The sequence below is a fragment of the Pyrus communis genome, chromosome 6 (genome assembly GCF_963583255.1).
Source record: "Pyrus communis chromosome 6, drPyrComm1.1, whole genome shotgun sequence".
NCBI lineage: Eukaryota > Viridiplantae > Streptophyta > Magnoliopsida > Rosales > Rosaceae > Pyrus > Pyrus communis.
The window spans coordinates 13,539,201-13,557,380 of NC_084808.1; the positions used below are offsets into that span (position 1 = coordinate 13,539,201).

The 18,180-nt window shown below is 35.2% G+C and overlaps 1 protein-coding gene and 1 pseudogene across 1 annotated transcript in view; both read left to right on the plus strand.

Moving 5' to 3' along the window:
* LOC137736077 (26S proteasome regulatory subunit RPN13-like) overlaps positions 1-1,827 on the plus strand; it is a 5,308-nt gene extending 3,481 nt beyond the window's left edge. The window contains exons 4-7 of the mRNA XM_068475414.1: positions 815-909; positions 1,000-1,077; positions 1,204-1,258; positions 1,685-1,827. Coding sequence (XP_068331515.1) covers positions 815-909; positions 1,000-1,077; positions 1,204-1,258; positions 1,685-1,827 — 371 coding nt within the window. The remainder of the gene's footprint in view (positions 1-814; positions 910-999; positions 1,078-1,203; positions 1,259-1,684) is intronic.
* A 1,492-nt stretch (positions 1,828-3,319) lies between these two features.
* On the plus strand, positions 3,320-12,771 carry LOC137737500 (U3 small nucleolar RNA-associated protein 21 homolog; annotated as a pseudogene).
* The last annotated feature ends 5,409 nt before the right edge of the window (positions 12,772-18,180 follow it).

Below are 18,180 nucleotides of genomic sequence, written 5' to 3' on the forward strand. Positions count from 1 at the left end.
AATCTAACATAGTTTTAATTCAAAATGCTCTTCCTAATTTTTACTCAAATGATGACAGCAGTATTGTGAACATTGAATATGTTGCTTATTTCCGGTAGTGAAAATCGTTCATGTGTTAGAAATGACTTCAGCATGAGATGGTCAAATGTTATGAATCCCTGTGTACTAGGTAGAAATATTGCAACTGGGTTCATATTGTTGGTCTGGTTTGCTTTTAGCATCTGAAGTAATTTATATCTTTAATTCACTCGATAATTAACAGTTTTACAATTCAAAAAGGATGACGCGGGTGGGCACTGGATATCTAAAAGAATAGTTTCCTAGGAAGTTCAATTTTCTTATTGCCTTGTATCCTTTTCTTTTTTCCTTCTTCCTTTTAGTGGCCTTTCTCTCAACTGTCATGGCAGTATAGTCAAGTTACTCGCGGCAAAAATTCACTTTACTCTGTCCAGATTTCACATTGACCCTTGGTTCAGTTAATCTTTTGTGAAGTGCAAGTTTGGTAGGGAGGCATAAATCGATTAATTGATTTGGCAGAACATAACAGAATTGATCACAGAAGGTTCAGGGTGTAAGGTGAGTATGAATTTGGACCGTTCACAGAGGACCTAAAGTGGTTTTAACTGTTAATTTTTCGCATTAACTTCTCTAATGGTACCTGTCAATGATTATTAAAGATTTCTAATAATATGCATGCCGGCCCATTTTACTACAGTATTTACAATACTACTTCTATGGTTGCTTTTTTTTAATTTTTTTTCTCTTTGAAATATGTTATGGCTTAATCGTGTGACTTGTCCTTTTGTCGGGCTAGGCGTGAGTTTGGAGGATATATTGAAACCAGAGTTGATTATGCCATTGATTGAGACATTGCCACTGGAACAGGGCTTAGGTTCTTACTTACCTGAGGTATGCAATATTCTGGTGCACTACTTTTCTGTATTGTTGATCTCTTATACACTAGCTTTGCTCCATTGTTTAATTCGCTTGAGGTTGCAGGGTCAGTGGTCGCCTGAGGATATATTGGAGTTGCTGCAGAGTCCACCTTTTCGCCAACAAATGGATTCATTTGCTTATGTAAGAATTTGAAAACTCATCTTGTGGAATTTTGATTGTCTGTTTCTTTAATGAGGGTGAAGCTGTTTCTTTCTTTTATCATCCGTACATCCTAAACGTTCATCTTTCCCTTAATGTTTATTATAGGTACTTCGAACAGGACATATAGATTTGACTCGGTTTGGTATTGACCCAAGTAAATGTAAGGACTCCATATCTTGTAGCTTGCTGTTGTACTCATGCTTGCTGAATGATTTTGTCTTCCCTTTCGTCCCAAAAAATGTTTATACCGCTATAGGGTGAAATTCAAATTGAGACTTACCTAATAAGAAAGAACAACTACTTGAAGGACGCATCTTAGCCATTACACTACCATTTGTAAAGAGAATTAGAGGAAGGGGGAAAGATAGTAAGAGTGGCAAATGTTCTATGTTTGTGATAAAAAGTCAAATGAGTTATCGTCGTACGTAGGATGATACCTAGAGGGTCTGATGCTAATGTTGTTTTCAGTCTTTTGCTTCCGCTTACAGATTTGGGAGCTCGTCAAACAATATTATATGCCATCAAATCTGTACGATGATAATTCATGGATATGTTACTTATGGTTTTTATTACTTCTTTCTTGCAGACAGGTTCACTGTATTGTCCTTTCTTGAGGCACTTGAGGATTCGGTTGCAAAGACGTCAGAGTCTGAGGAGTCGAGGCAAGACAACACGGATTTAAGATCTGAATCTTGTAATCGTAAGGATCCCATGGATGAGTCCAAGTAGTGGAGGCACTTCTTTATACGTTTCTGTTAAATTTATCGTTGTTTTATCCGTAGGACTTTTATGTGGTCGTATTGTTAGCTCTGTATATATCGTTGGTTCTAGAAAGAAAAAGAAGGAACAAGAAAAGGGAATAGTGTTGAACTTTGTTTAAATTTGCTACTGTTTCGTACAACGATCGATTAGACATCCGAAACGTTTCACATTTTCTTCATTATACATGTTCGATCGGTTATCATGTTCGAACATCAAAGTTAACAAGCAAACAGGTCAAACTTTTTGGTAAGTGAACATGTACACGAAGGGTCGAGTGTAGTGTGTTTCTTCATTGCGTCACAAATGTATGCAAGTAATTTTTGGCTCTAGTGTCATTGGCACTCTCACACATGGTATGTATGTAAGGCAAGGCAATAGTTGTAGAACTGGGAAAAAAAAATGGCAAAGGAAAAAGTGGGGGTGTTTCAATAAAATTTTGTTATATTAGAACTAAATAATTGTTTTTTAATACGAGAGATATTTCTAGGTTAACTTACACTAGGAGGAGGGAAGGTTTGGACTTGGGCGTCACTGGGTTGAAGAGGATGGCTCTAACAACCGGGGCAAGTTATATATTAATAAGTATTGTTAACTACAAAGAAGTTTAACATGTTTGGGTGGAAGGGGATTCTAAGCTCGTTATTGATTCGGTTACCAAGAAATGTCCATGGAGAATTAGGGTTATTATTGAGGGTATCAAATTGCTTGCTAGATCATTCTCAACTATTTGATGGAGCATGTTTTTAGGAAAGCCAAATTTCTTGCAGATGCTATCATTAGTATTGGTCTTTCTTGCCAAGATACTTGTATTTGGGTTATGTCGTTTTCTTAGAGAGGTGAAATCTATCTTTTTATTCAATTGTCTCGTATTTGGGATAGATCTTTGCTTAAAGAGGTGAAACCTGTCTTTTTATTTGCTTGTATTAAAACTGGTTGAAATTTATTTTTGGGTCAAATAATAAAAGGTACAAAAGTGTAAAAAGGTCCGTTGATTAAAAATTTCATCATTATGAATGTATATTAATATTACACTTTATAGTTTAAGCTCTATCGCCCACAAATGTAAAATATAAGGGAGTGAATTTTGTACTCTTTTCTTTAAGAATTTTTAATTGTCGCTCTTAATTTTTTTTTCGTTTGAGAACTTAACACTTAAAAAAAAAATTATTTTATACTTCTTATAAGTGTATCTTTCTTTCTAAATATAGAAAATTTGGAATGCAAAATAAGAATTTTAAAGTGACAATAACAATTCTCTTTTGTTTTGTTGAATTTAATAGCTAAATTTCCTAAACAAATAACTAAATAAAATTTAATGGCTAAAAAAATAGATTAGACAAGACGCTCCGATTTTGGGAGGGCTTATTTGTATTTCAACGTGTTACCAAAACGCACCGTGTTGGTTATCATCGTTTCTTCCCTCCTCCTAAACCCTAAACCCTAAACCCTAACCCTTACCCCCGTCTCAGTCCCTCCTCGCTGCTTGGCGTCTCTATTTTCCTCTCTCTCTCTCTCTTCTCTATTTGTTGGCTTTCGGCAAGCTCCAGAAAACCCTAATAAGATATACCAACAGAGATAAAGAGAGAGGAATGGGAATATTCGAGCCGTTCAGAGCAATCGGCTACACAACCAGCTCCGTGCCCTTCTCTGTTCAGCGCCTCGGCACCGAAACCTTCGTCACTGTCTCCGTCGGCAAGGCCTTCCAAATTTACAACGTAATTTGTAATTCATTTATTTATTTATTCTTCAAGAATGCCCATTAATTTATGCTTAATATTTTTTATTTGTATTTGGTTGCAGTGTGCAAAGCTCAGTCTCGTCCTCATTGGTATGTTTCTATGTTCTTTTGTTTTCAAATTTGAAGTTTTAATTTTTATTATTATGAACAATATAATTATTTGGATTACTATATAAAGTAATGTTCGGAATTGATTTTAGTAGTATCAACGAAGAAATGGGACCAAGTTGGCAATACATTTGCCTAAATTCTTCCAAAATATCTTGCTTTCGATCAATCCTGTGCACGAATCTGCATAAAGGGTTTTTGTTTTTTGTTTTTTTTTTTTAAAAAAAATTAGCTGGAGTCACAAAAGAATGAACAAACCGTTGCGGGTGCAAAATAACAACACTTTTAATGTTGGAGGAGCAGCATGACGTTATGCTGGAGAGCAGCATGACGTTATGCTGGAGAGCAGCATGACGTTATGCTGGAGAGCAGCATGACTTTATCCTGGAGGAGCAGCATGACATTATGCTGGCAATGTTATTTTTGGTTTTGTTTTTCCAAATGCTTTTGACTGCAATTTTGTAGGCATTTTAGGTTATTTTGTTCATGCATTATAATTATGATAATTTTTTTATCACCTATGAAAGGTCCACAATTGCCAAAGAAGATTCGAGCTCTTGCTTCCTACCGTGATTATACATTTGCTGCATATGGGAATGAGATAGCCATTTTTAAGCGAGCTCATCAGGTTGGTTGGCAGTTCTTTTCTATAAATTTTTTTTAAAAGGAACGAATGTTGCTTATGTAGTCCCACCTGCCCTTGTCTTGAATCCCAAGATACCTCCACACCCATCCTTTGTTTGTACATTTCAGAGTTATTGCTTTCTTTCCCTTTGATATTGGCTAACCATCCTAATTTCAAAGCCCTTAATTAGAATCTTATAAATAACCTGCTACAGGTTAGTCATATGCATCTGTTATCAGAAGTATCTGATGGACTGAACTTCACGTTTAACACGTTATTTAATATTTTAACAGTTAGCAACATGGAGCAGCCATAGTGCCAAGGTCAATTCTTTGCTATTGTTTGGAGAGCATATCCTAAGTGTTGATGTTGAAGGTAATCTGTTTATATGGGCATTCAAAGGAATTGAGGAGAACCTTACTCCGGTCGAACATGTTATGTTAGACAACAACTTTAGTCCTAGCTGTATAATGCATCTGGATACCTACCTAAATAAGGTAAATATATTCTCAAAGAAGCTCTATTGCAATTTTCAATGCAAAATAATCATAAAATGTTCAGTCATTAAATTTGATGCAGCTTCATTTTCCTCTCAATTTAAGGTTAAAAGCTATCTATAATCTGTACAGATTATTATTGGGAGTCAGGAAGGTTCTCTTCAACTTTGGAACATCAGTACAAAGAAAAAACTCTATGAGTTCAAGGGATGGAATTCTTCAATCTGCAGTTGTGTTTCATCTCCTGCAATAGATGTTGTTGCAGTTGGTTGTGCTGATGGAAATATTCATGTTCACAACATTCGTTACGATGAAGAGCTAGTCACATTTTCTCATTCGGCATGAGGTGCTGTGACTGCCTTATCTTTCAGCACAGGTAAGAGTACCAGGCTTTTGGTTTATACTTTACACTTTATGTTAATAGCTGTCTATGAATTATTATTTTACCATGGTGCTGTGGAAGTTGCTATGTTAGGCTGTGATACTGTAGACGTATTTCTTTATTGCTCTTAGTTACCAAAATAGAAAAATCGAAAAGGTATTAGTACTATACTATCCTGGGCCTCTTTAATCGAAATAGGTTGAACCTAGGACAATATAAATTATCATGTAAGGCTTAGAAATCTCGATATGGGGTTCTATACTTTAAACACAGCTGCTCACGTAGAAAACGTACAGTGGTTGAAGTGGGGCATGTTTTGTTGAAGGATTGGACCAAATGGAAATAAGTTGAGACGTCCAAAAGCTTATATATTGTTATGCAAGCTTAGATTTTCCACTGTTGGAATTCTCACCATGACCCGTCACATGTGGGCAACCGAGCCAAACACACTGAAAAATTAAATTGGGTGACACGGAGCATGCAAGGCTTCGATGTCATGTTAATGTTAGAGCATCCAACTAAAAACCAACTGGAAATGGGTGGAGAGGCCCATGTCATTATATCTTGTAATGCAAGGCTTGAAATCCTGGATATTTATTCTCTAAACTCCATCAGGTGCATTTTGGAATGAGTATTATTTTTCATGCTGCCACTGTCTTGCAGATAGTCTATTTTTTTATGGGGACATCAATCTTGAGTTACGTTTCCTAGTTAGTTCTCAGTTGTCTTTTTTGAGTTGGGAATTATATGTTTGTCCTACGCAAAAAATAAGAGAAGGGCTTGTGTCTGCTATATTTTGACGATTATCCATGAAGTCAATTACTAATTTATGCTTACGTTTATTTATTCCTCCTTGTTAGATGGGCAGCCTCTTCTAGCATCTGGAGGTTCTTCTGGTATCATAAGCGTATGGAATCTTGAAAAAAGAAGGCTTCAATCAGTAATAAGAGATGCCCATGATGGTTCCATACTATCACTTCACTTTCTTGTGAATGAACCTGTGCTAATAAGTTCATCATCTGACAATTCTATCAAAGTAAGAGCACCTTATTGTCCTTTGTAGGTTTCATTTGCATCTAGTTGTCAAATCTGTAGGGATAACACATGCTATTTCCCTAATCATGTATTATGAGTGGAAATTTATTTGTTAATGCTCCGAAGAAACATACAACCATGATTAATCTAATTTCCTTCTTCATCAAGCAAAGAAGCCATTTTATGAGTAACATGACCGCTTGAACTGTTTCTACTACTTCAGATTTATAAAATAGGTAGATACTAGATAGTAATTAGTAATTACTTAAGTGTGTCTACCAAGTTACTAACATAAGCATATTGGTTGAAAGTTGGACCCCAATATTTGTTATTACCAGACAAAAACTTTGGCCTTGCCAAGATGGTATGCTGTCCTCTCTGCCATAGGATCCGATTTGTGCTCACTTTATATCAATCATTAGTTATTTTCTTTTCTCTCTTATCTTCTTTTTCCTTGAAGTTCCACTGTGAAATGTTTCCATTTTTCATTTAATTGTTACAACTTACAATTGAGACGTCGTGGCTGAGTTACTACTTTGTTAGTTTGAACATTTCAATCATTAATATTTGAAGAATTTAAGACATTAGAAGGTTTTTATACTATCATTATTGTATGACCTTGGTTTACATAGAAAGAACTCGTGTTTTTCCGTGCACCTGTATAATTGATTTGTACAACTCTTTATGCCCCTTAGATGTGGATTTTTGACACAACTGATGGAGATCCTCGACTTTTACGATTCAGAAGTGGTCATAGTGCTCCTCCACGATGCATAAGGTATATTGGTCGTGACATTAATTTTTAGTGAATTTTAAAATCTGCCAGTGTTGTTGTTGCCATAGATTTGGTGCTATAGGATTCACGTATTTCTGCCCATTGATTTTACAATCTTTGGCTTCCATCTAATTTATCTTGTGGTGCTTATATGTATGAAGCAAAATCCAGTTTTCTATTTCTTTGTCTGTTGCTCTTTATCATGCAGCATTTCTACACGTCAAGTTAAGGACTTGATTTTTAGTTTAAATTGTGCGATAAATCATTTGTAAAGGCTTTGGGTTTTCCATGATGCTCAATCCGTTGCTTTATTTTGGGGGTATTGGTTGCATTTCAACCTTCTTTATTAACCATGCTTGAGTTTTAGGTTTTATGCGAATGGGAGACACATTCTATCGGCTGGTCAGGACCGTGCATTTCGCCTTTTCTCTGTAATACAGGTTCGGACTCAGTCAGCATTGTAGTCTGAATGTTGCTTGTGTTTTTTAACCACCATTTTTATTTTTGTTGTTTATAATTCTATTCAGTGTTTTATTTAGTTACATGTTGTTATTAGGATCAGCAAAGTAGAGAGCTTTCTCAGCGTCACATATCCAAACGAGCAAAGAAACTGAAGATGAAGGTTTGACTTGGAAGTACAATATCTTTTATCCTTATTTGCAGTACTTAGTATAACTCAACTGCGTTGGTATTATTGATTTATAATTTTTTCTTTAATTGAATTTCACACGACTCTTAGTTCTTAGACAAATCATGATGTATGCACTAAACAATTATGAAAGCATATAAATTAGTTGAAGATTTGTCTATTTTTTTGCTTGTCACACAGAACATTCAATTTATAGTGTTATTGATTGATAATTTTAAATTATGGATTTCAGCAAGGGTGGATGTGTTTTTTGTTTTTCCTTGTACTTTTTTTTCTTAAGAAAAAGTTTTTGCTGACTATGAAAACATTTAAAAGTGAACTTTATATGCTGTATACACTACAATACATGAACTCAGATGTTCAAGTTCATGTATGATGTGCGCATGCATGGAAATGTCTCAATTTTTGTTTGTTTGCTCTTATGTATTTTCAAGAATCTGTTCACATATTTGAGTGTCTGGCACCCGTACCATTACCAGTGTCTTGTTCTGTTGACATTAGTATGCTTGGGTGAAATCATCCGCCAGTGTCCATGTGATGCTTTATGTCGCATTTCACTATTTCAGTGAGGTTAATCCATGGATAATGATTTAGGTGGTTAGGTCCTAAGATCAGGCCACGATTGATTTTCTGTATTTGTATTGAACTCACCATGATGGGTGATCACAAGACGTGTTAGCATTTGAATGATTTCATAAAGGATATGTTGCAGTGTGGATAGCAATGAAAAGAATGCCTGATCATTTTTCAATTTAAAAATGTTCAAAACCAGAAAATGTCTTAGATGAATCCATAAATTGGTCACACTACATCTTCATCCTCCCTGGTAAGTGGTAATTAGTGCCTTTTTATAGTCTTTGTTACTTGGACCAGGGGAATTGGTGCTGGATGTGAGTTGTTCTGTTTCCCCCCTCTCCGTTTCCAAATGTTTTGCATCCTTTAGACGTCTGTCATGCTTTTCATGATACTCTGTGGGTGAAGTAATTTGTAAATGTTTTATTGGCCTCAGGATATATACTGTACATAAGGCTTGTTTATTTCCTGTTACTCCCCCCCTGCAGCTATACATTATTGTATCAAGTAGTTAAGTAAGACCATGTACCATGGCTTAGACATTTATACCCATTTCCCTTGATGTTCGATGAAACGTATTATCTTGTGAATCATAAATTGACAAATCTATTTGAGTTCGCTGATAGTTTAACTTTTGTAATTTATATTTTCTTTACCTTTTAGGAAGAAGAGATAAAACTGAAGCCTGTCATCGCTTTTGACTGTGGTGAGGTCTTTCACTCCCTTTAACTTTGTGTATTTGTTTTCATTTAAACTTTATTAACTCTTTTACAACAAAAATTTTTAATAGCTTCTTACTGAGATACTATATAAATTCTAAAAAGTTCTATAGGTTACAATTTGCGATCTTATATTCCAATGATATTACCAGTGAAAATAATTTTTGAATTATAATAAATTTCAAATTTGTTTTGGTCTCTTCTTGAAAGAAATTACTGCTTATGTTTGAAATTTAAATATCGATACCATAGATTTAGTGTAGTTGAAGTAATTAAGACTGTTGTTAATTCCTATAATCCTATTCAATTTGAGAAACCTGAAATGTTTTTAAATCATCTGATTTTTTTTATGCAACAAATATCTTCAGCTGAAATAAGAGAGCGAGATTGGTGCAATGTGGTTACATGCCATATGGATACTGCAGAGGCATATGTATGGAGACTTCAAAACTTTGTTCTTGGTGAGCATATTCTGAAGCCAAGACCAGAAAACCCCACACCAGTGAAGGTTAGAATCTCCTTGAATATAGCTCATTTTTTGTAACCTCCATTTTCCAAGTTTGAACAATCAAATTTGAAATTACTCTCTTTGGATTCGTATGGTTCCCAATGAATCGGTTCTAATGACTATGCTCAGTGCAATCTTAAAGACTTGTTAAACCATTTCCATACTGAACCATCTTTTTAAAACAATCTACAATATTAATGAATAGTTTTCTTTTGTTGGTAATAGGCTTGTGCCATCAGTGCATGTGGCAATTTTGCTGTACTAGGGACTGCGGATGGTTGGGTTGAGCGGTTCAACCTCCAATCAGGAATCAGTCGAGGCAGTTACATGGACACGTCAGAAAGAAGAAGCTTTGCCCATGATGGGGAAGTGGTTGGAATTGCTTGTGATTCAACAAATACTCTAATGATAAGTGCAGGATATCATGGAGACATAAAGGTCAGTCTTCATTTCTTATTTCAAAAAATTATGCTCAACCTTTATGTTAGAGGTACCGGTAGGCAGGCTCATATAATAGAATACGAGGTCTGTGGTGCTGAAGGGCAGGATTTACATTGATTTTTGAGAGTGATGGTGGTGAGGCTGGCCTAAACCTTGTTTTCCAAAAAATATTACAGTTTTGCATGAAGATGCATTTTGCCCTTATATTCTCATCTTGATTTATAAGAATCAGCAAAGTAAAGAAATTTGCTCCATTTCAACTAAGCTTCCCAAGTTAAAGGAAGAAAGCAAAATGGCTAAGTTTAGTTGGATGTTTCATGCCTCACTCGTCTTGGCCTGCAGGTTTGGAATTTCAAGGGGCGTGATGTAAAATCTAGATGGGAAGTTGGGTGCTCTGTTGTCAAGATTGTATACAATCGTTTGAATGGTAACTTGTGTCTGATATATTTTTGTCATTTAGATTTACTTGACTCGGTTTTTTGCCATCATAAATGCCTTGGATAATATTGTGATAAAATAACTTTCAGGTCTTTTGGCTGTTGTGGCTGATGACTTAATCATCCGTTTGTTTGATGTTGTGGCATCAAGAATGGTTCGTAAATTTGAAGGCCATACAGATCGTGTTACAGACATGTGTTTTAGCGAGGATGGAAAATGGCTTTTGTCATCAAGTATGGATGGAAGTCTTCGAGTCTGGGATGTTATTTTAGCAAGACAAATAGATGCATTGCATGTTGACGTGTCTATAACAGCATTGTCTCTATCACCGAATATGGATGTTCTAGCAACTGCTTATGTTGACCAAAATGGGGTCTATCTTTGGTAAGTCTTCAATTCTATTGACTTCCAAATTGCTATTGAGTTTTTATTCGGAGGTTGAGTTCTTAAATGTTATTGTGATGCATATAGAATGGACGTTTCTTTTTCAAAGAAAAAACTAATTTTATCAGGAATACAGTACCAGGAGAGACCTACTAAATAAATGATGCAGATCATAAATAAGAAAACAGCGTTAATGATTACAGCCCTGTAACTCAGCCTATGGTCTTCCAATCCAATATCGCCTAAACTTTACTCTCTCCAACCCTACCCTTTATAACCTTTGAAGACCCTCCTATACCTTTCCATCCAGATTACCCAGGTTAGAGCCAAGACACTGCAACCTCATAGAACCTTAGCCTTTGTCACCTCCACCAAATGCATCATGATGTAGCATAGAATCAGTGGAACATTAGAATATAAGTTATCTTAAATTTTTAAAGTGAATGGTTTAGCATGCAATAGATCGTTTGATATTGTAATATTGCTTTTTTCATTTCCTTATTTTTTACCTGAAATTAAACCTGACAATTTGAACAGGGTAAATCAATCGATGTTTTCTGGAGCTTCAAAAGTTGATTCTTATGCAAGTGGAAAGGAAGTTAGGAGTGTTAAGTTGCCATCTATCTCTTCAACAAAAGGTTATCAAGAAGAGGACTCTGCCGAGCCTATTGTGGACCATCCGCAGTCTAAATATGCTCCTGCTTTTAAAACTCTTGACCTGCAAATTCCAGATCTTGTTACTCTCTCTTTATTGCCTAAAAGCCAGTGGCAAAGCTTAATCAATTTAGGCACTATAAAGGTACTTTCTACTGCTGATTATTGTTTAGATTCCAAACATTTGACCTTATTTGGAAATATTATATTTACATTTGTATCTGTTTTCCTGTACATTTTGTTGGTGACTGATCAGTAATTATGTTGCGTCTCTGCTATGCTCAGGAATGAAATAAACCAATTGAACCGCCAAAAAAACCCGAAAGGGCTCCTTTCTTTTTGCCTTCAATTCCCTCCTTTTCAGGAGAAATATTATTTAAGCCCACTGGATCAGAAAATGAGGAGGCCAAAGGTGATGACATAGAAGACACTAGAATAAAATCTGGTCTGGCACCATCACAATTCTTGCAACATCTTCAGTCGTCAGCAGAAATGAAGAATTGTAAATATTTTAATCTCTTATTACAGTAATATCCCATTTATTTTTCTGTTGAAACGTTGCCTTTTTTATCGTCATAACATCTATGCAGGAAATAATGGTCTTGAATTGTGTTTTTGGTTGCAGTTTCAGCATTTACTGACTATATCAAAAGTTTGTCTCCATCGACTCTGGATATGGAACTCCAAATGCTTCAGGTTGTTGATGATGAGGAGGAAGAACTTGAAAGCCGGCCAGAGATGCTTTCAATCGAACTGCTTCTTGATTATTCTATACATGAGACTTCATGTAGAAACAATTTTGACTTTGTACAAGCTGTAATCAAGGTGTTTCTCAAGGTATAGATTTCTCCTTTTCGCTTTTATCCTAGTAGTAGTGTTGTCAGAAGGCTTTTTAGAGCTTTGAGAATTCCGGTATTTACCGACTATTGCGAGTTCCAGTTGGTGCTCAAAGAACCTCAACTTCAAATTTAACCTCTTTCTTCATTTCCCTTATCAACAGATCCATGGCGAAACAATTCGGTAATTAAGACTGCAGGACAAGGCCTGGGAGTTCCTAGATATTCAATGCAAAACATGGCAAAGAGTAGAAAAACTGTTTCAAAGTACAAGTTGTGTGGTCGCTTTTCTTAGCAATTCACGGTTTTGAGTGGCCTGAAATTTTGTCTCTGTATTTCTGATTATCTAGATGTCCACCCCCAATTTTGTATTATCGTTTGTTCTCGGTTCCATGTAATCGATATTATTTCCGTCGAGAATTGGTTTCAGTGAAATTCGCAGATGTTTAACGAAACGCTGTAGATTTTGCATCATCTGTAAAGTTCTGTTGTAATATCTACATGGTAGGTAGTAGGGATTTGACAAAGCCAATGAAATACATCATTCCACATGACCTTTTTACACTCATTTTCTAGGAACTTGATTTATACATTTATACGGTAAGAATACGCGATTGCGATACTCCCCAAGGGCCCGTATGGGGAAGACGTTTCTGTAGGCAGAGTAACTGATCATGCAATTCTTGTTAAACACTCCCATGATTTGCTGTTAAAATAAAAGAGAAGTAGTATTAAGTGCAAGTGTTTTATACACGTATAACCTTCGACACTAACTTATAAATATACACTTGAGTTTATTTTTGGTCTTTTGATAGGATAGATCAAAAGAAAAATCAAGAGACGTAAATTAAGAAGAGTGCGGGTGAGCGGAAATCTTTCTCAATGTACCTGTTGTGGCAAATCTCTATTCTCCATGTGTGTATTAATCAATGGCTTTGCTGCACGGTGTAAGTTCGCAGGGTCCCTCTCAGCCTAATCAGTCAAATGTTGCCCCTCCTGTATTCCACTATAAGGGCTTGTTCCCTTGGAGGTTTGTGTATTTACCTATTTAAACAATAAAACGTTGTTATCCTGTAACCTAAAATGGTCTCTTGTCAAATAGTCTGACGACATATTAACACCAAAATGTTGCTATGTTATAACCGAAAGTGCGTAAGACTGAACATGATCAAGACATTAGCTAAATTCATGTCTTTTCTTGTAGACATATTATACGCTGCGAGAGACCAAATAGTCTGACGACATATTAACACCAAAATGTTGCTATGTTATAACCGAAAGTGCGTAAGATTGAACATGATCAAGACATTAGCTAAATTCACGTTTTTTCTTGTAAACATATTATACGCTGCGAGAGACAGCCAAGAGAATGACAAACATGTGTGTGTGTGTGTGTGGGCTTCTCTAGTAAGGACATATATTTTTATATGTTGGGTGTAATCTAATTATCATAACCATTTTTAGGTTCTCTTTCCAATCGGACGTTCAGAAGATTCTGGCGAGGGCGGCCAAAAGCTTCTGCTTCTTCCTTACGACGAACCTCAATTTGCAGCAGGGGCTGGAAGAACACTTGAAGAGGTAGACATACTTTCTTGAATTCGAAAATGGATTAAAGGAAAAGGGATTTGAAAAGCAAGAATTTCAGACAAAGTAAAGCATAAGCTTTAAGGATTTTCTTCGTTAAACTTCAAAGCTTGCAAGTTTTTAAGTAAGAAGAAGACGGAGAACAAATCTGAAAATATTTCTAAAAGATATTCCAAAAGTCATCTTACCCTTGAATTCCAACGTACTGTTTAGTTGTATTCTTTTTTGGGAGGTTTAACAAAACACTCCAGAACTGTTCACTTTTAACGAAAAATCACATTTATACATTTTCCTGGTATTATTCACTATACATTTAAAAAGGAATTTTCATTAAAGATAAGTTTTTTTGGACTTTTCGTTAGTTTTCCTCTATTTTTTACTTGTAATTATATTGTTATATAGCCAAATATTAGCCTCTAATTTCAAAAATGTCAACTTTTATAAAATCTTTCAAATATATCTAAAATATCACTTAAATAGACATAAATACTCTTAATTCATACAAATAACTAGTTGTTGATTAAAAGATTCTTGTGCGATAATCAACTGGTGCTTTCACTAATTTTTCTAATATACACCCGAAGAATTTATATTTCGTAAACCTTAAAATATGCTTTTTGCACTTTCTAATAACACAACAAATCTCTCAATTCACTACCACAGTCAATGACAACCTTCAAAACAAAATTTGAACATGGACAACATCCTTAATAATGCAAAGGTGGAAAATTAAATATGAAGCACATATAATCCAAAGAAAATTGAGATAAATAATGTTTCAAAAATTGACAGTTCATTCTTCCATAAATATTCAATTGAAGGAAGAAACTACAAAAGCAAAGAAAAACACGTAAACGAGGAAAAGTGCAAAAAATTAACAATCTACACTCATCTTCGTGTAGGGGTGCATAATTCTTCACTAACAGTCGATGCCTTCACTAGGTCTCCTCCAATTTTAAGGTTTAGTTGTGAGAACTCTTCATCTAATAGGGTTTTAGTTTTTTAATTTAGGGAATTGTTATTGGCACTCCAAAATTCTCATTCTACACTTCAATCTTTCTATATTTAGAAAGAAAAATACAGTTGTGAGGAGTGTAGAATGAGATTTTTGAAGTGTCAATAACACTTACCTTAATTTATTAGGTTTAAAGCTTATGGGTATTTGTGTCTATTTAAGTGATATTTTGGATATATTTGAAAGTTTTTATAAAAACTGCCATTTTTGAAATTAGGGGCTAATATTTGGCTATATTTGATAAATACTCTATAATATGGTGGCCTCACTCTTCTATTAACATAAGTCTGTTTGAAAGTGATTTTAGAATAACTAAAAGTGTTTTTAGATCACCAAAAGTGCTTTGATAGAAAAATTTGAAAGTGTTTTCTAGAGTAATCACATATTGTATGCTTCCTTCAGGAGCACTTGAGTTTTTCGTAAAACATTTTAAGGCACTCCAGGTAGAAGCTTTTTTTTTTTTTTGGATAAATGCTTTTAAAATAAGCATTTCCAAAAGGGGTCATAACTCCATTTAACTGTTGGTGATATTGATAGTATGAATCCCAAACTATAAAAAGAAAAGACCATGCATGTACTTAAAGTAGTTAAGCTATTCATATTACAAATTAGTGAAACCTCAACTTTCTTCATCCTAATTCTTATCTTCCATTTATATTTTCTTGAATTCTATTGAGGTCGGATCCTGAAAATCCTAGATGCCATACTTTGTCTATGCAAATAAACTTATGGCTTTTTTGCCAAAATAATTCCTAAAATTGACATAACTCTTCCCTACAATGAAATCGATAGAAGTGGTCTTGAGTTTGTCTACTGAAAATCATGTTAGTCATTCCGTGACAAATCTATCAACCTCGTTAAGTGAAGGGGTTGGTTTGATAAAAATATGGGTAAAAAGGTGGTTTATATGGTCATTCAGGTGACAATCTAACGTGAAATGATTGGTTTGATAAAAATACTCATATAAAGGTAGTCATATGGTCGTTCACATGGTAGTTTAACGAGGATATTGATAAATTTTCACGAAATGACCAAAATAATTTATAATAAACAAACTCAAAGACCATTTTTATCTATTATAAAAAGAAACCTAAACTTATAATACATTCAAAATTTCCCATACATTAACAACCCATGGGGCCATGACACTGGGAACAGTCAACAATGTCACTCTATATTCCTATACATCACATGACAACTAATAAACTGTTCAAACTTTTATGACAAACCCCACACCACCTTGGGATCTTGAGCGGAAAACCTTTAACAATTCTGCAAATGGTGATTAAAAATTTGGGAATTTTAACATTTTAACAAAAAGCTTTCGGTACTGTTCATTTAACGAAAAATCATATTTTTACACTAAAAAGTCAATCCTGATACTATTCACTTTACCCTTTATTTTGTCTTTATCGTTAAAACTCAAAGTTTTCAAGTTATTTTCATTAGTTTTCCATTAAAAATTTCTTTAAGCCAAACTAAGTAGCATGTGAGTCATAAGTTAACCACCCTCAGAACGACTTGAACTTTTTATAAAATATAGTATTATTTTATTTCAATTTCATACAACCGTTAAAAAATCTGTTAAGTTAATCTTTTAGTGATGACGTGGCAAATATAAAATCCTCATTTGTGCTAACGTGGCTGCCACATTTGTGCCACATGGCTAAACACTTAATAAAAAAAATTTAAATTAATTAATTAAAGAAAAAATAAAAAACAGAAACCCTCTCTTCATCTTCCCTACCTGAGCCACCCCTCCATCCCTTCCATGGCTCCACTCCTTTCCCCCATCACTTCTGCACCCTTCTCTAACCATAAATCCCCTTCATCTTCCTTCTCCTATCTCCAATCCTTTGCCCCCAAAATTTTCTCATCCCAGGTCGCACGGCGATCCACCCCTTTCCCCCCATCACCTATGCATCTTTCTCTAATCATAAGTCCCCTTATTCATCTTCCTTTTGCCATCACCAACCTTTAGACCCAAATCTTTCCCACCACAAGTCGCACGCTGCAACTACCCCTTACCTATCAAAAAGGAATTGCATGAGGTGGGTTCGATTTCAGGCAGCAGTGACAGCAGGACGCAGCTCGGTGGCGCAGATCCGACTCGCCTTGGTGTCGATGCTAGAAGTCCCAATTCGAGGAGGCTTGATGTCATTGCAATCGAACATGAGTTTGGTGGGTGGATAAAGGTGGTCAAAATAAAAGGTCGAATTGTTGGAAAACTAGACGGCGGTGGAGGTTAGGGAGAGTTGGTGTTTTGACCGGGAAGATAGGTTTTTGGGTTTGAGAAGGAGTTTAGAATTAATGGGGTAAGGGGTGGGTGATGGGGGATGGGAGAAGGGGGTGGGCTCGGGTGGGGAAGACAAAGGGGATTTTTGGTTTTTTATTTTTATTTTTTACTTGCTTTAATTAATTATTTTAATATTTTAAATTTTTTATTAAGTGTTTAGCCACGTGGCACAAATGTGGTAACCATGTTAGCACAAATGGGGACCCCATATTTTGCCACATCATCACTTAATGGTTAATTTAACATATTTTTTAGCGGTTGTATGAAATTGAAATAAAATAATACTAAATGTATGAGATTGAAATGTTTTAAAGATGTTGTATGAGATTGTAATTGCATTGAAACCTGAGAGGGTAAAATGTAATTTATCCTTAAACTAATGGATGAGAGAATAAATTAGTTAAGAAGCCATTTTTCCAAATTCGAATTCAATATTTCTCACATATAAGTGAAGAGTACTAAGTGGCAGCCCTCATAATGCCACAAATGACATCATTGTGTCGTCTCATTCTCATATCAATGTACAATCATGAGAAATGGTAAAAACTATCTTCCTACAATCGTATAATATATATCTTTTTTTATATAACATTATATTATTAACACAAAACTTAAAATTACCTTCAACACAATAACGGTACACCCGTACCATTTCTCTCTCCTTGTAACGCCACCTACATCACATTCTGGAAGGGTTTCCTTCCATTTCATTTAGCTAAAGATCAACTCCAACCCTTGTTCTAAAATAGGGTTAAGTGTTAGAACTAAAAAAAAAGCCAAATTCCGGCTAAGATTTAGGTCGAAGTTAGTGGGCTAGCTCACTTGTGCGAGTGGGAAATTAGCAATTGGAGATCACTTCCCGAACTGATGTGCCATACTCTTCCAACTCTCTAGAAGGTGGTGACCCCACCCACATGGGTTGTGTCAGCCACTTGTCAGCAATAAAGTTGAGCCCAACGGCTCATTTTGTGATCAATGACTCACATTCAAATGGCTGGTGGTTATCCAATGGTTTATATTTAATTTAGTTAATGTTTTTGTTTTATATTCATTCTTTAATAAT